Source organism: Coturnix japonica, chromosome 3, assembly GCF_001577835.2.
Source record: "Coturnix japonica isolate 7356 chromosome 3, Coturnix japonica 2.1, whole genome shotgun sequence".
Taxonomy (NCBI): Eukaryota; Metazoa; Chordata; class Aves; order Galliformes; family Phasianidae; genus Coturnix; species Coturnix japonica.
In genome coordinates this window covers 42,872,574-42,898,181 of record NC_029518.1, presented here as the reverse complement: position 1 = coordinate 42,898,181, position 25,608 = coordinate 42,872,574, and the positions used below count along the sequence as shown (strand labels likewise).

General features: G+C 42.9%; 1 protein-coding gene across 2 annotated transcripts in view; it reads right to left on the bottom strand.

Moving 5' to 3' along the window:
- The window catches only part of SASH1 (SAM and SH3 domain containing 1), a 490,601-nt gene that overhangs the window by 93,216 nt on the left and 371,777 nt on the right, over nt 1-25,608 (bottom strand). For both annotated transcript variants that reach the window (XM_032443944.1, XM_032443945.1), the window contains one exon: nt 2,202-2,330. In XM_032443944.1, coding sequence (XP_032299835.1) covers nt 2,202-2,330 — 129 coding nt within the window. The remainder of the gene's footprint in view (nt 1-2,201; nt 2,331-25,608) is intronic.

Genomic DNA, 25,608 nt, shown 5'->3' with positions numbered 1-25,608 from the left:
CACGGAAGGGTCCATCTACAAAGGGATTTCCTGAAATCATCTTTTGTTTAACTGTTGGAACTTCTTGGTAAGAACAGATTTATAAAAGACACTTGATTTCCTTCCTCCCTTTCCTTTAAAAATAAAGAAGAATCTTTCAAACTGGAGTGGGGCTGAGCTAACTCTCTGCCTTGACCCTGCAGCCAGTTTGTATAACTGAAGTCAGTAGGAGTTCTGGTAGCCCCTCAGCTGTCAAAATGGAATCCCAAGAAGAGAAGAAGTATCCTTAAAGTAAACCACATAATCAGGTGCAGCTGCTAGAGAATGGGAGGAAAACATACTCTGAATCAGGGGATCTACCAGGATCTGGGGAAACAAAGGCAGAAAACACAACTATGCATCTTCAGCTCTCATATTCCTCTTAAAGGATTTGATTCTGTAGAGGAACTGCAGAAGTCTGATCAGATCCCAGGCTGGCTCTGCCACAGAACTGCATGTCAGTAGACGTACTAATTATACCATGCTTTCCCAAAAAAACAAGATGGAATATGACATTTACAGCTTGAGATGTTCAAGTAAGAAGTAATGCACTAAACAACAGCATACAAACCTATTCCTTATAAAAATCATTTCAGAACAGAAACACCACAGTGTTTCAAAGCAAAACCACTAGGAACAATTAGGTCATCAGCTTCACAATTTACAGGATCTTCAATAACTAGAAAATTTGGTTCTGAGTTTCTGTGTGTGATATGTAAAAATTACCAATGCAGCAAAACCAGGAATGGTTTAATGAAGAATTCCTTCAGTAATCTGCTTGGAGTCAGACAAGTTTTTCTAGGAAATATCTACAGAACTGCAAGTGAAACACATACAGTTGGGAAACATGAACTTAACAAAGAAGACCAATTCAGACCTAAAATCTCTTTTCTCTTTGTTACAATAGATTTTTATGAACATCACAAAAACTAAAGAAAAAGTTTAAAATGAAAGAAACACAATTATCAGTAATACACATATGCACAATACAGACATGCACATACATCCTATGCAGTGGTAAATATTTATAGATGTAACAGAACATCATGGAAATAGAAATTATCGAACAAGCCAGAAGCATGTTTTTGTGACACACCTCATGAAAAGGTTCCTCCATTAAAGCAACAAAAATGCATTAAGGAGATGACCCAATAAAAGGTTTAGAGAAAGTGGGACTCCCCAGAGAATGTGCCACTAAATGGGTGAAAAAACAGCAGGTTAGGCTTTAAGGGTAATGTAATTGAGAGTGTGCTGTAACTTAAGGCCAGTTATAAGCAGAGCAGTGCTTTGGAGCCTGTTCCATTAAAAATCTGAAGAGGAAATAGATGGCACCATCATCAAGGTTGTAGATGATGCAATCCTTGAGCTACATTCAATACACTTAAGGGCAGGGTGGCCTGACCGGAACCTCATGAAACTCAACATGACAACCGCAATGCCCTGCTCCTGAAGAGTGGGCCAATACACCAAAACAGACTGGGGACTGACTGGGTCAGATTGTTCTGCAGAAACGGGACAGAGAATCTTGCAGAACAGCACCAACAGCAGTGCAGCCAGAAGATGGAAGACATTATGCACTTTTACTTGGCACCTGTCAGGCCATGCTTGGAACACCACCTTCAGGTGTGCTAGAAAGGGGTCAAAGAACTGACAAAGTAATTGAATGACCTCAGACCAGGGTCAATGTGTTTTCAGGGTTTTGAACCCTTGCCCTGCAAGAAGATGCTATGAGACCTGGGAGATTCAGCTTGGAAAAAAAGCAACAACAAAACGACAGCTTTGAGAAGACCAACCTGTAGCCCATTGGTAGCTATGGAGAGGCTATCAAAAAAGTGGTGCCCAGTTCCTCACAGTGGTGTATGGAACAACAATGTGAGACAACAAGCGTAAAAAGATATGAGAGGGTATTCAACAGAATTATCAGAAGGAAAAAAGATTTATTATGAAGACAGTGAAGAAGTGGAACAGGATGCCCAGAGAGGCTAAATAAATAAATAAATGAACAGTTAATTTCCAAGTGTTAAATTGAGGCTGCTGAAGCACTTGTGTGTGCAAATGCAATCACATATTGTTACTTCCCTGAACAGGAAAGTAACTTTCAACTCATCAAACTGAAATAATGGTGACTCTTTTGGGTCACGAATGGCAAACATTGTTAATGAAGTAATAACCTCTCTACATACCACATCAAGGTCTTGGGAAACCCTCCGTTTGCGCAGCTCTTCCATCCTCTCACACACATCCGTGAAGCAGGTGTTGTAATAATCTGCATACTGCTGTGCAAGGTCATCAATGTTTCCCAGTGAGCCATCCTGTAGTGGAGACAGGAAAGGAAAAAAAGGAGAAGTTAATCAACTTAAAAATCAGGTTTAAAAGTAACAGCACAACCCCGATGGAATCACATCCCTGCAGCATGGGCGGCACGCAGCTCACAGATCATCCTTCCAATGAGTTGTGGTGTCACAGCAGCTCCTCAGGAGCACATGGGTCTCTGCTAATTCCTGCACAGCCAGAAGCAGCAGGGACAGCAGGGCACAGTACTATTCCTGGGCACAATCTGCCTCAGTGCACTCCCACCCACAGACAGCCATATTCCATCTGGTTCTCCAACCAGCTGCCTGCTCACTTCATTGCCAGTCATTACATATGTTCCACCAACCTTATTTACTGGGAGTAGCCCTGCTTTCCTTGACAATCATTAACAGCAATTTCAAACATTAAAACTTATTGCTTATAAGCACAATCAGCAAGACTGCAAGCAATTCCAGCCAAATGACTTGAACAGGAGAGTTTATAACACCCACAGAGACACCCTGCCAGTAGGTCTTTTAAGATGCTCTGGAGATGGAAACAGGCTTCACTTAGGTCCAAATCTCTGCTCTGCTAGGCAAGATTGCCACCCCATTAACAAAACGGCAATAGCCAGGTCCTAATTGTAGTCACCTATTAATTCAGTCTTTTAAAATGTTGGATAATTAAAGGGGATGGGGGGAGGGGGAAGGCTGGATTTTATGCTTGGCATTAGAAATGTTTGTAAACTTCAGAGGGGGCAGGGTGGACTAACAATTTTAGGTACAGTAAGCATACAGTTAACTAAACCCAAAACAAGGAATGGAATACTTCTGTCTCTCTTGTTGTCTAACTTACGTAAGAGCAAGTGTTATTGTATACATTCTTCAAAAAGGCATATGTTATTGTTTACACTCTTCAAAAGATAACAACCTTTGTGTATACATTCTGGGTGATTACCAATATTCCGCAGCATTATTTCACTGTTGCTATCAGTAAATAGATGCAACACAAACATGAAATTGTCTTCAATATGAAGAAAACGCTAAGCAATTAAGAAAGCATTTAAAAATAATTATGCTAATAGTATGCCTAGGATGCACTGCAGGGTTAACATATGAGCTAGGAGGAAACCTCAGAAACAGAAACCACATCTTACAGAATCTATTGCCATTTGAAAAGAAGTAGTTCCATTTTCTGTGTTAAGACTGCAGGAGAGGCAGGTCCGTTCTACCAAAGTATCAGCTCCAGGTAATTGGAACCAAAACACTCCCACTTCAAAGTGGATGCCTACCAAACCTGAGACTTGCAAAACACACTTTTCTTTTTTAAAGCACATCTCCACATGCCCAGTAGGTATCGAAAATTCCTCAGAAAGGTTCCCCAGAAGCATCTGTGGTTTCTTCAAACTAGTGTGTATGGTACAGATGGAGAACAACCTGTGCATCACTTGTTGGAGCAGCAGAAACAAAATAACTATGCTAAGTACATACATACACACACTTCTCAATACATGCTTGTTCATTTTTTACTGTATTTCCTACCTCTCAGCCTGCCAATAATCTCACATGGGAGTCTCAGCTGTTGCAAGATCGAGTTCCTTAGCACAGGAAGATCTCACTTCTAGGACTTTTGGACTTTACGCAGCTTCTGACACCTTCCCATGCCACTGGGGACAAAAACACTGGCATCCTTGAGAAAGAGAGAGACGCTGCAGCCTTCCTTGCCTCAGGAGCAATGGGCAGCAACCACACACATTCTCCAGCTACCTTTCCTCCCAAGCTGTCATTTCCAAATAGGCTGGGTAAGAAAATGACTCCCAAACCCACCTGAGCCAGGGGACACTCTGCCAGTGGTCACCATGGCCTTGGCTGAGCACACAGGTGCTGGTGCCATGCACACACAGGGTCTGCATGCTCTGTACGGACAAGCAGCTCCACTGTGCCATGGAGGATAACAAACCCCAAACAGGAAAAGTAGCCCACAGACATAACCTTCAATTGCTCACTGTTGCAGGCAACACAAAAACCTGCATGAGTTACAAAAGAGATGACATGAAACCCTATTCCCAGCCATTCCATCCCAGCACACTGTGACTTTGTCAGCCTGTCTCCTTCCTGAACTCTGGACACATTTAAATTTCATGTAGTAAATTTACTGGGGAATACATGTGTGTAGTTAATGTTTATACAGCACAGCAGTTGCTACTTTAAAAAGTTACAGTAATGACTCTGAAATTGAGTAATGTACTCCAAATCCAAATATATCAGGTGAGCTTCTGTTTAGCTAAGTCAGCACTACCACAAGTGGAGTTAAGACTGGATAAGACAGCAGCCTGCAACGCACAAAGGATCAAAGAAAGCTTTGCAAATACTCTCTTTTCACATATTTTGGCATAAGATTCATGGAGATTTCTGCAAAGGAGGTCTCCAGAAGTCTAAAGCTTTGTGACAATCTCTAAAGGAAAATGAGCTTGGTGACAGCTTCCCAATTAAACTCCACAGACGAAAGGCTGTGCCATTGCAGCTGATCACATGATGGTAAAGAACAGCCAACTGAGAAGTGACAAAGAACACCAGAGCCACTAAGCCAGGAGAAACTGAGAGCACTTCAATCAAGGCACAGGACACAAGTGAGGGGCTAAGCTCCAAACACAATTCTTGGCAACAAAATAACAACACTCCAAAAAAGACAAGTTCCATGTGAAAGACAACACACCGAACAGATGATGGGATAGAAATTGCTTGGAGAAGGCCCCAAGAAGACCTCACTGTGTCCTTCCAATACTTGAAAGGAATGTATGAACAGGAGGGGCTACAATTGTTTACAAGGGTGGGCAGTGATAGGACAAGGGGGAATGGCTTTAAATTCAGACAGGGAAAGTTTAGGTTGGATCTTAGGAGGAAGTTTTTCACTCAGAGGCTGGTGACGCACTGGAACGGGTTGCCCAAGGAGCTTGTGGATGCCCCATCCCTGTAGGCATTCAAGGCCAGGCTGGATGTGGCTCTGGGCAGCCTGGTCTGGTGGCTGATGATCCTGCACATAGCAGGAAGGTTGAAACTACATGATCATTGTGGTTCTTTTCAACCCAGGCCATTCTATGATTCTATGAAAATACGATGCCAAAAGTGTAAACATTTGTATTTACATCTCTGCTTTCCAGGAGGTTGTAGTGGAAGACCCTGATTAATCTACTTTTTCCTCTGTAGCAAAGAGCTTTTCTGAGTTTACATGGAGGATTATCCCAAAAGCACTGCTTTTGTCAGAAGGAAAAACAGATCCACAAGTCAACTGAAGCCAAAGACAGCAAGTATTTCATACCAAGCAGCATCCATTCACGTCACACACAAAAATAATGCCATAACTGTACAATTATGTATCTGATTTACCTCATTTTTTCCTCACACATGGTGTGTTAAATGCGTATGATTACCTCCATCATCCACTTCTATTATTTAAGTACTACTGAAAGCATGCATAACTAAAGAAAATAAAGCTTCATTTTTCTTCATTTTCCTCCTGCGCTGCTGACAGCTGAGAGGACCTACATGAGACATCTGGTGATGTCAGACTGGAGATACAAGAAATCAGCAGATGACTTTTGAACTCTAGATTCTTGCTTGTCAATGCCTTGAATTGAAAGCTTCTCCAAGCAGCTCCAAACTCCCTCACACAGACACTGCCAGTGTGCTTTGTATTCCAAGTCTGTTCCTGAGTTGAACAGAGAGAAAAATACCCACATGCAGAACATTAGCACCCAGCTTAAAAACTCATTCATCTCCCTTGCAAGGCAAAGGTGGCAAAGATAGTCACAGGAATTGTCCAAAACATTCTAAAGATTCCCTGATTAATAAGACAATAAAAGCATTCATAACAATACTTAAAGGAGATTTCACCCTGATGCATAAAGAATAAAAGTTGATGTTAATTTTCATAATTTCCTTTGCAAGCCAAAACCTAAAGGATTTTTAAAGTAATAGAAATAACAGTCAAAACTCATTTGTTTGCTTATTTCTATTCTTCCTTATACACAGCCAGACAGTGTGGGCTTGGTTCTGTTACAAAAACAAATTTGAATCAACACTCCAGTTTCACAGCTATGAAAACAGCATACAGCCATTTGATACCAAAACTAACAAGCCAGTGTAACTTAAAAGTAAGCCTTCAGCTATGCACCACTATGTCCCACTTTGACACAGGGGCAGTCCTATATTTGAATTAGCTTATGTGATCCTAACAAAGAATGGCATAGCTTTCAGATATATTCTTAACGATATAACTGTAATACAGCACCCATGATGTGCTCTTCAGTGCTTTAGGTCAGTAATGTTGGAAAAAAGAAGACTTCATGACAGTTCTTCTTGTTCTTTTACTACAAATGTAACAGTTATTAAAGCCCTGCCATGAAAACCATTGTACACCACTTGTGTTTATTGCCACACAAACTGCAACGTCCAAGATATGTAATCCCACTGATCTTCTCTGGAGAAAAAAAAAAAAAATTGCAAGCAGCAGAAATATTCATTACAAACACCATTCCTGAAATATTTGTAAGAAGCAACAACATGTTTCTCCTCAAACTCTGCTACTTTTTGAGGCATTTTCAGAAACAGCGTGACTCAGAAAAGCAAAATGACCCACTAATTCTGAAGGGGCGAACCTAAAATTACTGCTTAATAAAACACTTTAATGAAAACTGAAGTTATCTCAGATTTCTAGCTTTGGTAGTCAAACAACGCTCATAAATTTCCATCTTATAATGTATGCATACAACATTTCTTGGCGTCATAAAACAGAGGGTAACAGATGAATTACCCTGGAATGCCCAGAGAATTAGTTCTGATATGCATGTGAATACCAAAGGAATCCATCGAGATTCATGTTAATGGAGTGACTACAAAGAAAAGCTGGAATGATCTGATACACTTATTATGAAGCTGAGATTTATCGGTCACTGCACATCAGTTAGCTTAACACGCTGCCAGAGTCCTTTGTATTTGACATCTAAAAGTATAAGGAGAAAAATGTTTTGTCAGCAAGCTTCACTGGCAGTAAAATTAAATAAGAATACATTCATATTTGAATAACAACTACAGTAAAACAGAAACTACCAGGACAGGAGGAATAACTGCCTTTGCTAGTAACAAAGGTTCTGTGAACCTGGGTATGCACCTAGATCCTTGGTGTACATTCTTTCTGCTCTAATTTCCATGCAGAATAAGAGTTTTAGAAGAAGCCAAACAAACCAACAAAAACCAACCAAACCAAAAAACATTCAATGACAGTTTGTACTTCACAACCTCAGATTCTGACACAGTATTACAAAGCTGCACATTCCAGCCCATCCCCCTATTCTAGCAGCTACAGATGCCAGGGAAGAGGTCTTGGTTATTAGGTAACTGCACTCATTCTCCAAGCCAGGGGGTGGAATTCATGCAACTGTGAGAGTCTCCAACTTGTAAAATAAATGTGAATGCTATGAGCCTGTTTGGTCAGACAGAGGCATCTCCAGCTGCGTTTGGAGATACAGATGACAGCACACAAAGCAGCCACACAAATTACAATCGCCATACCCACTCCAGCTATAGCCACAGCACAAGAATAACCTTGGGAGGTTAGGAACAGCTCAGAAATTGGCAGGAAAAAATTGACTTCTTTCTGGTCAGCGTATAAGGAAAGGATACAGCCAAAGTAAAGATGGTCTTTTGCAACACTTTGCAATCATGCCCTGGCAAAGACATGCCTTTGACCTTCTCAGCCCAAGATGAGAAAAAGCCATTTGCATACTTGAGACACAGGACTACTGTGTGGAGAACGGCTGTAAACATGAGCAGCTTATTTCTGGCACTTGGATCTTAACAGGAACACCTACCAAAAATGTGTGGAACATGATTATAAGTTTAAATAATACCTTTCGTTTGGATAGCTGTAAGGAGTATAGAAATGGAAGCCAGAATGTGGTCCAGAGCAAACAGGCTTGTTTGGGCTGGAGAGAAGGAAGAGGGACCAAAAAAAGTTGTGAAATGGGAACATCTGTGGAAAGGGAATGTGTTTGTGCATAAGAAAAGCACTGTTTTCAGCAGGACTTCACACAGCCAAAAAGATCTTCAGAACTAAGAACTAGTCTACCTAGACAGCAAGGGATGCTCAGGTTTCCATGGGACAACTCTGAACAATGCAGCAGCCTATTAAAGACTTTTTCCCAATGTGGGCTCATAGAACCTTGTGTATACTGCCCTAAGCAGCCATGATGTGGCTATTATAATTAGAAAGCTAAGTTTATTTTCCTCTTCAGATTGTTGCCATTGTTTACTTTTTATTCCTTTTGTTCCCCTTCTTCCTTTCCCCCCCAACTTTTTGGGCTGGCTGTGGAACTGCTGTCCCCATCACGGTCATAGATCTAGGCATAAAACTGTGACAGCACTTCCTGCGCTACAAATTGTACGAATACACAAATTTAGGCCACTCATCTAAAAGAGACTATTTCACATTCTTCCACAATTCTTTCTAAGGAGGCAGACTTACATCAGGAACACATCTTTCCAAATTACACCAGTTACATTTCCATGCACCTCTCTGAGTAGCGCTTGTGTAAGTTACAGTAATACAGACTCAGATGATGAGGGCAGTTATCCACAGGAAAAACTGCAGAGCCTCATGATAATTGTGTACAGTATCAATTTCTGACTCTCTTACCTGTCCCTTGCTAGCAATGTATTTCTGCCAGGAATATGGTCATCGTTTTGCATTCTGGCTTTGCTTCAAAACAGCTGCTGTTAAAAATATACCCAATAAGCTGCTATAAAAATGTCTCTGTCTATTCCTAGGGCTCAGAAAGGACAATTTTCCATTCAGGAGGAGAAACAATTCCACCATGCATTAAGTGGCAAGTTCAAAGTCTATCTTGACAGTCAATGGGGTCAGAAATGTGAGTGAGAAAGAAGAGTGAGGCCAGGGAGCCTCACGCTCATCTTGATATTCAGGGGAAGGCATAAAATACTCAGTGTAGGAGTCATGACATTTTTATATTGAGAACAGCTATTTTAGATGAGTTGAAGGGTTGTCATGGTTCCCTTGACCTCTCTATAGCTGGATGTTGAAAGAACAAAGAAAACACACAGATCACACTGATTCAATGGAAGACTTTCTGTTAATTTTTATGGCATCTGAGCACTGAATCATTAAGTTATGTGGCTTTACAGATGGTTACAAAAATAGATCTAATAACACCGTCAATCTCTCAGCAGTGTATTTTAAACAATTTGAGATTCTTTACAACAAATAGAAGGCACAATGGTGCAGTCTGACAGAAAAGATTTTGTATAATATATTTGAAATAATTGATATAGCCCACTAAATTCCGAGTACAGTTGCTTTACACCCAGAATCTTTATAACGAATCACACAGCTGTGCAACCCTTTTCCATTATATATGATACCATATCATATCATTAAAGCAAGAGAAACTCTTCCTCTTTTCAAAGCTGTTGCAAATCTAACACTTCCTTCACCAACTGCACCACCATCTTTTCCCCCTCATTTTTCACTGTGAAGTCCTGAAATCTCAAGGTGTAACAAAGCACCTCTTAAAAGCATTGCAAATGTGATCTAGTTTTCTCCCCCATAGTAAATTAAAATCAGTTTGAGAGCACACTATTGAAATTCCTCTTTCTGGCATGCAACCAAGGAAGTCCTCTATGTAAAAAAATAATTTAAAACAAAAATTTATAAATATATAGATATATAGATATATATATGTTAAAGGAAAAAGTTTTATCTATGCAAATGTACATTCCAACATCCTTATAAAGTAGGTATTTATCAGAAGCAGAACCAGCTCTTTCACATGCTTGTTATGTTGACAGACAAGATTATAAGCAAATTTTTTGAATAAAAAGTTTGTTCAAAGCATCTTTAATGTCCAGCTTCCATAATAACAGCATATTATCCCCCTCTCCCCAAGGTGATCTGCAATAAGCTCATCAAAAAACAGATTAGAACTCTTAGTCTACAATGATACTTGCTAGGCCATCACTACCCACCCAACTGGCCATCAGTCAGGCACAGGTAATCACTGCTGGCTTGTAAGGCAGCATTAACAAACAACTCCTCAAGCCATGCAAGAGCTTCACCTGACATCACTTATTACTAATTTGTGTCCCTTGTTATAACTGCCTCCTCCTTTCACACAGTGCATTTGCCAAATCTTTTTCCCACATTGAATGGAAATGCATCCCTCTGTATACATCAACTACCTTGGCACCTGGGAACAGAAACAAATGATATACTGAAGAGTGACAAGAATTAAGAACGAACTCTATGTTACTAAAGCTTCTTTTTACCAGCATTCACAAAGGGTGATTCCCTCAAAGCTGGATGTACAGGTGAAATACAGTAAAACAACAAAAAGCACTGAAGTAGCTCAATGAACCAAGAATCACTTCAATCTTCTTTAACAATGACTCTGCTGTATGATTTCATTTTCTATTTCAATTGAGGGAGGGGAAAAAAAAGTCAGAAACTACTATAAAATAGGGGCTTAAGTGTGAACATACTCTAAGGAACGTGCCAATATGATCTTGTTTACGGAGTAGGCAATGATTTTTCAACTGTTTTTGCAGCTTCATTTCTCTGTAAGTCAACCTCCATGCAGGAATGACATCCAGAGTATTAATACCATCTACCGGTACACTGATCTGTTTGCTTTACAGAATTTCATTGTAACCTAATCCTTTTAATCTTGAAACGAGTATGTATCAACATCATAAACAGCAATGAAAGCACAAAACTTTGGATTGGTAAAACTAATTGGATTTGTAAAACTTACTGCTTTGCTGCTTACACATAGCAGCAAAAACGCTCACAGCACCACATCCCTTACATATTTACAGTTCAAGCTCAAGGTAATTTTTGCCTGAGATGGAATATACACAGGTTCATATTAGGGATGCATACAAGAGGCATATATGTAATCATCACCATATTACTCAAGGCAAAGGAAAACAGTTAAGTAAAATAATTATTTATCCAATTTGTTGGTCCTTCAGTAGTTTCTCCAAACAAAGCACAGATTTGTTTCTTCCAGAGCTAAGAAGTTTTTTCAGTCTTTAAGTTCTTTGTGGAGGAAATGGTATTTTATTATTGTGCTCGGTGCTCTATTAAAAAAAACAACAATAATAAATGGATAGTGACAAATACCACCTCTGACCTTCGCATCTCTACTTGTATGTCTTTCCTGGCACCACACTTTACCCTAAACTTTGCTATGCTTTTCACCAGGAAATAAGTTGCTCAGAAAAAGGAAAGTTCACTGAAAGAAATTTCTTATCCTTCTTCCTCCCCACCCCTTTTCCTGGCTTCCTCAGCACAACATTGTTTCGCTCCCCTTCATTTCTCTTTCCTGAAGTTTATTTTTCCCCCTTCTTGTGCGCCAGGCCTTAGGTCCAGCACAACTATCCAGCCTGGCACTCCTGAAGGACTGCAGCATCCCCGGCCCAAAGAAACCCCATGGTGCTGGCTGTGGGCATATAATGAGCAGCTGGGGGAGTCAGTCATGGCCACTGTGCCCCATGACAGAAGGTGCTGTGTATCCAGTGACACAGCCCACCGGTGCAGATGGCAAGGAAGCTGTGGGATCTGGAAAGCCAGGCTGCCTGCACTCAAGTTGCTTTCTCTGAAACTGCTGAAAATTCAGCAGCTAGCAGTCTGGAAGATGCATCCTGATCTTCTGCATGCTTGGAGATTAACCTCTCCTTCACTCCTACTGCTTCCTGACAGGCAGTGTTTTACCAGAAAAGGAAATAACCATAATTGAATATGGCAGAAATCCATTTTTCCCCAAGTAATCTTAACAGCAGAAGAAACAGTTTCCTGCAACCTGTGCCAGCCCTGCCCATATTGCCAGAGGAGATGGCCCAGCCCCGCTGCCTTTGCAGCAGCCTCCCAAAAACAACCTCAATGTGCCCACCTCAGACCTCTGCCAGCTGGCCCCAGGCCTCCAGACAGGGCTGCAAAGAGGTAGTGGTGAAGTGCAGTAAGGGAAAGAGAACCCAAACAGACCCCCAAAAGCCTGGAAAGTTGCATAGAGGGGAACTGAACACAAGGATGAACTCATGCCAACTACATGTACTCTGCTCCACACCATGGTCACAAGCACAATATCAAGGGACTACAAGAGCCTGGCAAACAACTTATTCCTGCAGACTTGGAGTTTTCTTCAGCTTTTGGGTATTTTATTTATTTATTTATTTTTTTAATTTGTGTGTGTGGCAAGAATCAGGACACAAGGGATATTTTTCTTGGGGATATTTTGGTTTTGAAAGAAAGGGCTTATCCCAGTTTGTATGTGAAGCCGGCATAATGACAGTCATGTTATTTATGAGGAGCAGTGGCAATAACAAGTTTGCTTAAATAGCCAGCCCGCATTTACACAGGGAGCCAGAAGCAGAAACCAGACAGCAATGTGGTTAACTTCCCCACTGCTCTCATTTATTTGTTGCGTGGGCTGTTCTTAGCACACCTTCCTGCTTTTAGCTTAATAAAATAATACCCACAAACACAGTAAAAACAGAAAAACTGACTCTGCACTGAAGCACTTCAGTGAAGCGCCAGGTTCTGACTCCAACACAGCATTGCCAATGCTTATTCTTAACTGTCGCAGGTAGCACAGAGCTGAACTAAACATAAAGCTGCTCATGCAACACTTCATGGTGCTTGGCTAAGGATTTTATCGTTTTAACTAAGCATCATGAAGTCTCTTTAGAGAGTGCTTTATTTAGGAGCAGTAATGCACAGCTATCAGGGGGATTCAGTTCATTTAATTAAGTTGAATACAATTACACTCCAGTGGGTCTTAAAAATGCAAGAATCTATTTAAATATTATTTAGATGCGTATCTTTTAACTACCACAGACTGCACGGGGCTTCCTGTTTATATCAATTAGGGACATCAACCTAGCAGTAAGAATTCTCTCTCTTGTCAGCGTATAATCCTTTCTGCTCTGGAATCTGGTATTTTATTTGCACATTTTCCTTCAGCTGTGCACAGAGATGTGCATTTTGCATTCCTGTGTGCCCATATTGCTTCATCACTGCCAATGTGCTTCCTAATTAGGCTAAAGAGGACTCTTACTCAAATAAAAGAGAAATATTTCTACCTACCTACAGAGCAATTCCTACAGAGTCCAAGCTTGAAAAACTGTGTGGTTGCCACATCTCCCAGGTGTTTCAAACACACGTTTCTTTGAAGAAGCAACATGTAACTTACTACTTTCAGGAGCACCCCAGCAAGGAGTAAGCTATGTGCTTGCTTCAAGAGAGTGCTTAATCCCATGGAGCTGCCTACCCAGTAATGCATCCCTCTGATAATACTTATGCTTTTGCTGGTCACTGAACGCATTACACAAGTGTTGCACATCATATTCCATGCTTCAGATGGGGGTGCATCTCTGTGAAAATCACCACGTGGTGAAGGAGAACCTAAAAAGCAGAAGCTGGCAGAATCCTACTGTCAATAAAGCATGTGAGAAATCATGAGTCTCTACCAAACCCAATAGTTTGATGTGATCAACCCAAGGCCCTGAACCACAAGTCAAAAGGCTGCAAGACACTTGGACTTGGAGAGTAAACTAAGTTGGCACTTGAACAACAACACAGCAACCTGAACATCAAAAGGAAAGCATCCCATAAACTAACCATTTGTCAGGAAAGGTGTCATGCAGAAGAAAAACATCTCACCTAACTGTGAAAGAGATTGTAAGATTAGAAGAAAGCTTCCGATGGATGAGTTTCCTCAGATTCTGCTTCTGAGATGAAAGCACAGCCTGTAGTCACAGGGCACACCAAGCCACAAACCCAGCAAGTGTGGCAGGACAAGCTACGTACCTGGGCTAATCTCAAGAGCCACAAGAACAGCAGGGAGCTCTCAGAGCAAAATGAAGGCATTACACATTACACCACGTTTCAAAGCATGAATCATTAGCCCCAAACCAAAGGATACATAGTAAACCTCATGCATGAAGAGCCAGGGCTTGAAGGGAAGTCTCTCACAAAGAGAAAGGAGAATCACACCTATTGAGATCTCTCCTCCAAGCTTTAGAAGTATGACTGCGTATCAGGCCTGATTGGGAACCAGTTACATGTTAACAGGCAATGAGGGCATCGGCTGTATCCAGCAGTCAACAACCCTCTCAGCCTGTTCCGGCAAGCCAGCCAGCCCTCTGCTACAACTTATCCACTTGAAGCACATCTGCAGGTAATACCTTGCATGACTCACATGCTCATTAACAGCTTAACCCATTTTACATCTGCCTGCAAGCAAAACCAAAACAAGGTGCAACCAACTAGGCACCAGGGCTTTGCCTTCTGATATCCCACCACCCTATCATTTCACAGCCAGGCCTGAATCTCCACCACTGACACCCTTTGCCCCACCATCAGACCTGGGCCTCTTCAGGGCAGCCTGCACAGTGACCTTTTCCTTCCTAAGTCTCAGCACACGCTCTGCTCATTTCCTCTCACAGAGGCTGCAACTCTTCCTTCCACACCAGCTTCCCAAATCTCTCTTCCTAGTGGTTACCAGCTACTCTTCCCAACTGGGATCCTCTCTCCACTTTTCTAGCCACACAAAGACAATTCTGGATACAGAACCACTGCACATTTGCTGTGTGCCATCACACATTTGCTCATTAAACTAAATGCATTTTCCTGAGTGAGGTGGAAGTCTGGAACAGAGAGTCATTGCTTTTCTTATTTATTTATTTATTAACTGCTCAAAATAGGAGCCCTACACAGCAACAGCTCTACCCAAGAGAGGGAGGAGGCCCAGAGATATAATATATTCCTCCTCACCTTTTATATGGCAGTTTGCACCATAAATACCTATCTGCAAGCACCGTGCTGTAGTTATAATTAGGTTTGGCAGATGAAAAAAAAAAAAAAAAGAAAAGAATTTGTAGAATCTTTTGTATTCGAAGTACATTTGAGGTGAGGATTAAAAACCACAATTAGCTTGGCAAAGACTACCTGAGGAAAGCAGCAGTCTGCCAGAGAGGAAAAGCAGCATTCAGGACTCACACCTCTTTCTTTTGTCTCAACTTTGGCGATTACAAACTTGACCTCTGAACCGAACAAACCCAATGAGACTCATCAGGGTTGAGTCTGCAACAAAGATCTGCAGAAGCATCCCTTACCATTCTCTTCTCTGCATGAACATACACCATATGTGGAATGAAGTAATTCTTCATCACCGCGCCAATATTTTGATTAAGTCCTTGACCTTATGTTCTCAGTAGACTTCCTGAGTTTAGATAGATATCATGCAAAGCTCGGGCTTTACAAATGTTACCCATCTGCACGTATATACATACTCACTTCCAGACACAAAACCTAAACAATGCACTGTGGGATGTGTGCTGAGCAAGAAACAATGTACCTCGCAGAGGTGACATACCCCAATTTCCCTTCAATTTGCTAAACAACAGACCACGCCACCACAGGGGAGTGGGATGACAGAGGATTAGACTGCATTTCATGCCTCACTGCAAAACATTCAGGTAACAGTAATTAAAGAGGAGAACAGAATTTTTAAAGACTGACAACTATTTTGCACTGCCTACAGCTGAGCAACCTCCACTAATGAAACAAGAAATAAACAGATCTCTTCACAAACCTCTTCAAAGACTGAACAGAGTAAAACACCAGGGAACAAAATATACTGAAAAATAAGCATCTTTCAACTTTTATTTACATGCTGCACAGAAAGCACTGTAGGAATGTTACAAGCTGAAACACTGAGAGAAATTTGGATAACTAAGAAGAGATACCGGGAACTGCCATTTTCCTCTACAACAAAAACACGACCTCAGAGAAACTTTAGAGAAGTATGGTATGTAAAAACAAACAAAAACGTCCAAAGAATTTGCCACATCTGGAGATTTCCAATGTGCCCTGCCCTGCCAGCAGGAAAACTTCCTCTACTCAGTCCTTTTTCTCCAATGAAATGAAAACAGACATAAGGATACTCGTCCAGAGGGGGAAGCCACCTGCTTTTGAGTTGAACTAGTGCTGCTGCCTCATTTGTAACAACACAAACCCACCTGGCAACACTAACACATCCCAGGTACTGTTTACAACCTTGGAAAATGGACTGCAGTCTCCAGCTCATGTATGTTAAGTATGGAAATCTGCTGTCCCTGATTCTTATATAAAACAGGACATAATCCCCACAAAACACTCTGAAGCACAGAGTTCTTGAAGTGTAAACGTGGTCATCTTGAAGTTGGAAATCTGAAGACAGAAGTTACAACCAACATGCAGTGTTTAGTGTCTCCACCCTTTTCCTGTTATATGGTGGTTATTTATGAATTCTGAGGTGGGAACACGACAGATAACTGGAATGGAAGTCAGAGCCTGCAAGCTGTGATGCTTATTACATATGGACATAATTACTCTTATGTTTAAAACATTTTTTTTTCTTATTTTCATCCTCACAAAGTACACATTTTGGCTTAAATGGAAAAAAAGATGGTCAGTTTCCATTTACTGTGCTAAGCTAGCCAACCATTGAAAACTCACAAGAATAATCAACTATTTGGTAGCACTGAGGATTCAGTTTACGCCTACATGGTGACACTGGTGGTGGTAAAAAGGAAAGTGATGAGCTTCAGCTAGAAGTAGAACCTAAGTACATTCAATTTGCTTTCCAACCCTAGGATGGTATAAAAAACTTTTGGTCTGAAAGGTTTTTGTTTTTTTTTGTACAAGTCAACTCCTGCTGTGAGACCGCAAGTACAAAACCCTAAAGAGATGGATGCACTTCGGAACTTGTACGGATACAGTTAAGAAAGGTAGAATGCAATACCTGAGATCTCCACAACTCTGTAAAGCCCACAGATTCTACAGCAGCGCTATACCAATATTAAAGACATACATTATGTGTACTAAGATATTAGTCTGGCAAGCAGAGTACCTTAAAACCCTCATGGTCAGTACTCTCCAATCCATTTTCCCCCCAGTAAAAGAGAAGAGAGCCAGCTCTGCACAGCAGGGTCAGCCTGATGCCAGCACTGGGAGAACCATAGAGCTCAACATGACAGAACTTGTAAAGAAATGGCAGAAGGTGTTTCCCCCCTTTCTTGTTTAAAACCCTTGGGCCATGCTTGGTTGCAGTGTAAGTAAAGTCTCGTGCCCTAAGCTCGTGACATCTTTATGTAAGCAGTGCAAAAATTAGACCCTTTATCCATTGTGCCACTTCATCTTTTGTTGCACACCCACAGCACCTCCAGGAGCAAATGAGATCAGAACACCCAGCACCAAAACACTGCTCAGGTGCTCTTCATTCAGCACTGCAGCAGGCAAGCTGATAATTCTCATTAACACAGTTTGACTCCTGCCATGCCCATTACAAAGCTTTCAACGTATCGCCCTTATTATTGTATTAAATAGTTACCTAATCTGCTTTATATGTGCCCTCCCACACATCAGGAATAGGCCAAAAGTAGAGAACACTGCCACATAAAATTTTAACACATAGTAACCAGAGTAAAATGCAGTTTATCGTCATGAATACAATAACAGCAATGAAACTGAAAAAGACATATTTATATTCCTGATAATTACACTCATAAGCTTCTATGCGTGTGTGCACCCATGCACATAAGAACGACTTGTTTTTCATTTTAATTATTTTCATCCGCAGGCCTGATCACGTAGACTGATCTCAACAGCATGTTTATTCATTGTACAGGGCCACAGGGGGGTAAAATCAGCACAATCCAATGGGTCTGTAACACAGCTGACCTGAAACAGTACTCCAGTCTGACCATATTCTGAGCAACATGGACCTCAGGAGCTTGTCCTCCCATTTACTGTATAACATTTAGTAAAGAAGCCTGAAAATATGATTTAGAAAGCATTGTTGTGTTATATTCTTAAGCTTGTTCATCTAATTTTCCACTTAAACCTTGCTTAAAACTGTTATCCTGGTAGGTTACACAACCCCCACTCTCAATTTCAAACTCTTCACAAGCAATATGCCTCTGGAGCTAGCTCAAAAAGACTTACCTGGTGTCACAAGAAATTGAACTGTTAGGGATTCCATTATACACATCTCAGTCCAAATAGAAATAGCCTGTTACAAAGCACACAGGCACACAAGGAAGGTTTGTTATTGCTTTAAGCATGGAAAGACGTTCCACTCAGCTCCAGGAGATTAATACAGGGCCAACGTGCACACTCCTGGCTTACATTCCTGCTACTGGACAGCAGCAGTGCAGCTCTTCTTGCTTTAAGAGTTGCTGTTTTTCATAACTTAAGTTTGTGTTGAGAATTCCTGGATTTGAATGCATTTTAGTAAATTATTTTGCTATTTTTTTCCCTGCCAATGAGACAGACAAGCCTCTTGAAGACAGAATGACTAAAAGCTCTCAATGCCTCTTTATCTCATCACATGCAGGTACATTCTTCTTAAATGGAGAACGTGCTTTTAGAGCAGAAAGCTAATAGTTTAGAGATTTGCACATATTAAGCCTCATTCCTTCTCTATTCCCATTTCTTCACAAATACGTGGAATACAAATTCCTGCAAAGCAACCCTGCCATTGCACAGACACAGCCTCTGCCTCCTCCCACAGCCAATAAAAGACACAAAGCTGCAGGTTTGTTAGTCATGGGCCAGGTCACGCAATGGCAAAGCTGAAAGTTATCAGCAGCACTTCGTGTCAAAACAGGTATTGTTATCAATTATTTTTCAGGGTGATTAGAAATACTTCTTATTCATCTTGTATTGCTTAACCTACAAGCATACTCAACAGCCATTAATACCCCAATAATAGGCAAAATGGAAATGAACAAAGCTTGTGGCTCTGCTGGAAGAAAATGCTGTAAGAGGACCGAGCCTAAAGCAGAGTTCCACACGATTGAGGAAGACTCCAAGAAAGCACAGTGCTCCAGCATCCTCTTCTGCATTGCACAGCATCTGGAGAGAAGGTGGCCCTGAAGGAACTGGCCCAGAATCAAAGCTAGAGCTCTAGCTTTTGTCCTGGAGCTTTAATTGGAAGTTGGAAGGACAGCAATGCTCCTCTCCTCTCCCCTGACCTGACCTGCCATCCATCTGCTCCTGCCTCATGCCCTATCCAGCTGCGCTCACGGCCATCACCAGTGCATTAACCACCTGCACAGCAGGCGTGCCAGCAGGAGTAATTTACATCCAGTTCTGGATGGCACCACGCTAAGTGAGATTAATCACTATCCAATTCTACAGAAGGTTATTTGCTCTGAGATGCACTCAAAATGAAATGCTTTCACCTGACTGTTGAAAACTGTAATTAAGGCCGTGTACCATAACACACTGCATTTTGTGCAGTGCAATTCCATTATTTGGTGGTCTGCGCGTGCAAAACTTTTCCATTTCTCACATCACTTTTTACATTTTCTTTCAGTTTCTAGACAATGCCATTTGTTCCTATCCACAATAGGAAGACAGAATTCATGAATGTCAGTCTTGCACTCCTTCTTGTAACAGAGCGAGCTTGGTTGATTAATTTCCAAAATGTATAAAATATGAGGAAAAAGTATTACAAAACACTAATAATGGAGCCGGTATTCACAGCAAACAGAAACAGTAGAAAAGAGAACGTATCTCAAGATTCCAATTTACCTTAAAATACACTCTAGTAAATAGCAGCTCTCAGCAGACAAAGAAGAGTAATAAAACCTTCTGTACTTCTTCCTCTGTAATTCAAAGGCCACGCAAACTCTGGATTTACCTTCAGAAAGAACAAAGTGGGCACCAGAACCAAAAACTCTTATCACTCCTGACTGCACGGAATCTTGTGGAGACCTTGCTGCCTGATGGAGACATCTGTGTTATATGACCTGACATGTGAGAAAAAGCCTGGATCAAAGGTTATCTCTCTCTTCATAAAGAGATTAGTGTAGCCAGGCATAACGTTTTGTGGAGACCAGAGGAGAAGGAGACGCAACAGGTTACGTTTGAAAAATAAAATTAAACATCTAAACTGAAAGCCACTCTCCATTCTGAACCCTTTATCTGAAGGCAAAATATAGCCCACTTCATGGCTCTATAAAACAGGAAAAATGAGAGGTGCTGGTTGGGAGAGCAGAAGTTATCCTGATAGGTTTATCCTAACTCTTGCAGCTGGGATGCAATTTTAAATAGACTTCAAAAGAACAAAAGTCCTTCGAGCTGGAATGTCCCCAAACACTTTTGGAGCCAGCTCACAGTACCATGGCCACTTTGCAGACACCAGAAGAGTTGAGTACATTCTGTTTCCAAACACATGCCCTACCACAGCCAGGATGCAGCTGCCTACACTGCAGCCCTCATGTTTTGATACGACAGCGCAGAGCGCTTATACACGAAGCCAGTGTGAACTCTGGACATCAGAGAAGTGGAGGCATTTGTATGAGATGCTGGAAGGGCATGAAGGGACAACATTCCTGCTGCAAGTCCTGGGAGAAACTGACACAAACTTCCCCTGCACCTTTTGTTGCTGCTATCAACTGGGCATCTCTTCCCTATCTCCAGAGTTCCAGGTTCCCTGGCTTCCTATCAAATTCTTCTCCCCAAAGTATGCTAGCCAGTACGTAATTACATGTTATCACAGCAGTATTATCAGCTGGCGTCTTTCTCTCTTTTGGTTTGTTTCTTTATTACTTTGATAAGAAATTCAAATAGTCACTGAAACATGGAGAGCAAGCTAGATTGTGTATGTAAATATTACCGCTCCCAGAAGAATCTCAGGGGGAGCTTTATGGTCCTCAAGGCAGATACGCTCTTCTCTCCTCAGCTAACTGCAATCAGTAGGAATGCACTGGCTTTTTCATAGCATGGTTTGTCTTTTTTGTTTTTTTATAACAGATTCAGTAGTTGGAAATTGGAAACCAAGTACCACTTTCAAATGAAGATCTAGACAACTTTCTAATTTTACTGCATCTCTTGCAGGTTCCTTAATATCTTCTGCACCTTGGCCACTGAAGACAAAAGCTTCTCACACAAATTAAAGTCTTCTTCAGTGAAATCCCTGTTCTGTCAAAAACAAACAGCATTTTGCCAATTATTTCATTAGTATCAGCATTTCATCCTAATACCTGCCCCAGCTGCGGAAGGAAGAGGGAAGAACATTGTATCAGCACAGAAGGTACAGCTGGGTCTTCCCTGCACTAAGGTCAACAGACCGGGTTTTGACAGCACATCATTAAAAAGACCAAAAGTAATGATTCTCATTTCATAGTGTAACTTGTTTTCAGATCCACACACAAACCTTCATGCTTTAGCAATGAAGAGTTTAAAGACATCAAATAAAAACCTGATTTTATGTATTATACATCTCAAAAAAAAACCCACCAACCCATCCTTTTTATGGTGTTGAATCCCAGGGATGCAGAGAATTTCTACATTATTGCCACCTACTGCAGTCTCAAAACCCTATCGTACTTCAGCCACTCATCACTGCTTTGAGATGCTGCAAATTGCCACGAACATTGCTAGAGACTAAGTAAAATAATTCAAGTAAAATTATGTTATCTAGTGTGCTCCACTAACAGTACAAATAGCTTTGAGGTGCTTACATTGCAGCTGTGACTATGGAATATTTCATTAGGATAAGCACAAAAGGAAAAAGTTACACTTAGTTCAGCACAGCCCTAGTACAGTGGCAAGTACACTCAAAATCTGTCAAGTATGGAGAGAGCTATGTGACTTCAAAGTCCATAAAATATGCTGCTTACCACTTGAAAAGTATTTTCTTCCCCTCTGGACCTGGGGATCTGTCATCACAGGTTCCTGCTTGCAAAGTCCTACTTTAAGTTAACTAACTCAAATGTACACAAACAATGAAATACCAGCCTGAGCAAGGGGTTCAGTCTGTATTCAGAACACACCAGCAGGGCTGGCCTTCGTGGCCTCACCTCCTATGTCTGGAGCAGACCCTAATGTGGCCTTTAACCTGGGTGGGTACCCAGCTCCAACGGACTTCAGAAGACCTGAAGGAGAAGGTCTTCTGACCCTTTCCTCTCTGCAGGAGGAAGACAGCACCAGGCATTCATTGCTCTTAAACAGAACAGCTTGTCCTTTGCCACAAGGACAGCAAAGCAGCAGTCCCGAGCCATCTCCTGACCTCAGAGCCTCCAGCCTGCACTGGGCTTCTTCCTGCCTGAGGTGCCTTTCACCTGCATCATCCATCCTGTGACCGCTATCTAAAAAGGTCATTTGTTTGACCAACAAACTTTTGACATCCGCCTTTCCTAGTCTCATTCCAGCTTTCCCCTCTCGCAGCTCCCTTGAGACCTTGTCTCTTCCTGCACGCCTTGGTTATCTTCCAAGCTGTTGCAGGGCCAACCCTGCACTGTATCACAATGCCAACTTCTTGGTTCACAGTGAATCACTCCAGTATCCATCTCCATGTTCCCTAAACGCTCTGGATTATGAAGTACAGTAAGCCTGTCCCAGGAATTCAAGACCTATCCTCTCACTTAAATAATACACAGGAGTGGCTCAGCATGCCACCGTCATGGCTTTATGGACCGCAGCCAACAGTCCCCAATTGCTCACTTGAAAAATACCCACCTAATTTACTTCTTGCCTTTTGCAGCAAAGGTTTGAAAGGAATGAACTGCTAAGCACCAAAAAGATGAGCAGTGAAGGAAGCATGGGAGCTACCTCTCCTTGCCTTCAGAAAGACAACACTGAACAAGTTTATGCATAGTTCACAGGAAGATGTACATTGCAGCAGCAAAAAAAAACTAGAAACGCTTTAAAAGCCTGAAATACAAAGAAAGCTGATAACTTGCACTGAGGAGAGCTTCTATTTTCCCTCAGATAAGTAATTATTTGAAACCTGGTGTAAGGGTAGCTTTTGTTATTTGTGACTGCGTTGTAATACAAGGCACCAAGGTACGAAAAGTTTACAGCAGTGATGTTTGCATCCCATATAAACAAGAAACATTATAATCACAGGATGATTCCTTCCTGTAAAAAAAGCAAACTAAGACAAATGACTCTCACATGGTTTTATGAGAAGAAAGATTAACAAACAAGCAGCTCTGTTTTCTCAAGATGGAGAATAAGTTGTACAGCCAGAAGAAACCTATTCCAATTATTAGTTGTGTGAGAATCAGATCTTTTCTGCATCGTGCCCCTGTGTGCTACTCTGTTGCTTGGCCTCCTCCAGCACTCCTTTCCAGGCATCCAATAACCCTTTGCTTTTACTAAATGCAGTACTGAAACCTGCCAGAAAACGAGAGAAAGAGACTGTTCATAAAGTACCAACTGTCCGCTCCCTGCGAACTGGCAGAACTGACTCTGCTTGCATGCTTAGATTAAAATCATTAACAGTGAAACAGTGTACGCAGCCGGGCACTGTTAAACTGAACGCTGCGTGACTGAAGCTCTCCTGTGGGGGAAGGCAGCAGGGCAGCCTCGGTTTTGTTTGTTAACTGGTTGGTTTTGATGAAAAATCTCATTTAGGATATTAACAACAAAGTCTACAGAGGGGAAAAAAAAAGAAGAAGGAAAAAAAGCAGCATACAGTGTTAACTTCTTAACTCTTTGTTAAATTCAGCGCCACTCCGGATCGGATCCCACTTGTTTACCACCAATTACATTCCAGAGCAGTTTTCCATACGGGATTTCTCTTCGCACCCTTTAACACCCACTGGTTGATCGTTTAAAGCAGAAAGCGAGGCACACCGGGTCGGCCCGTTTGCTCTCAAAGCAACTTCTATCTCTGGAAGGCCGTCAGCAGCAGCAGCACCTACACACCTAGCGCTTGTTTTTGGCCCCGCACCTAACTCGGGCACTACACTCGTTCCCCGCACGTAGCAGCCGCTCAGCCGCTCGCACTCCCCGGGAGCCCCGCGGCCGCAGCCTCACAGGGCACAATGGCCCCATTGATCGGGCCGTCCCTCTAGGCTCCCGCTGTGAGCACGGCGCCCGCCGGCTCCGGGAGCGCTGCTCCGGGCACGGCTTCCCCCGGAGAGCGACACGAGCGGCCGCAGAGCCGCGCAACTTTCCGACCGGCAGCGAGGCACGGGCCGGGAGCGGCAGGTGCCGCGGGGAACCGCACTCACCAGAATGCCCATCACATCGGCCCACAGCTGCCCGAACGCCTCCGAGGGGCCGCTCTCCGCCGAGCCGCCCGGGTCCCGCTCCCCCTCCATCCCGGTCCCGCCGCCGATCAGCGCCGGCTGCCCGCCGCCGGGCCGCCCCGCCCCGCCATGCCGCCGCCCCGCTGCCTGCCGGCCCTCAAACTTTCCGCCCGGCACCAGGCGGCCGGCGCTGCCTCGGCGGCTGCCAGGCTCCTCCTCCCGCCCGCCCCCGGGCTCGCCCGCCGCGCATGGCCGACGAGGGGTCCCGCGGCCGGGGGTGCTGCGGGAGGGCTGCCCCGCACCGCAGTCTGGGGGGCACCGACTGGGCTCCGTGCTACCGGGGGAAAGAAGCCCGTCAGCGGTTCCTTAGGGAAGGGCTGTAGGAGTTGTTTAGAGCCACTTCCCCTCCCCCGTATTGTAATGAAATTAAATAGTCATTAATTACAGGCAGCTCCCACTTCTTAGCCAACAGTCTCTTGCCCGTGCAGGCACACGGGCGCGTTTAGGACGGCACGTTCAATCGGAGCTCCGAGCTGGGGCCCGGGGCTGAGCCCGCAGGAATACGATGCAGCTCCGGACCTGCCGCGGCCCCGTGCACAGCGAGGGCGGCTCTCTGCCCGAGCCAGCTCTCAGCTCTGGTGTACGCTTGGAAATTGTTGGCTGCTCTTCAAAAGCTGCCCGTTCGGGCTGGTATTTACTGGAAGCACCTGTCTGCGCAGGGGAAAAAAAAAGTTGTGATAACAGTGGGTGTGCAGCTGTCACGCATTGGCCAAGCATTCAGAGCACTCCCGTTTCAGGGTGGCCTGCAGCATCCCCAGTGTCCCTCCAGCTGCGCTCACCCTCCAGCTCAGGAGAGCTGGAGCAACAAATGACACCATCTGCTAATGGGACTGAAATAGTTCTGCAGAAAGCAAGAAGGAACAGCGGGGTGCCTATGTGCTCCCCGCTTTCTCTCTTCCCTTGCTCCTTTCTTGCCCCCAAAGCTACCACTGTCTGCTTTGCTGGGTGGAGCAGCCTGCAAGTGCCAGAGGAAAAAGCTCACTGAAATCATAGAATGACTTGGGTTGGAAAGGACATAAAAGATTGTTGAGTTCCAACCCCCCAACATAGGCAGGGCTGCCAACCACCAGATCAGGCTGCCTTGGGACCCATCCAGCCTGGCTTTGAATGCTTCCAGGGATGGGGCATCCGCAAC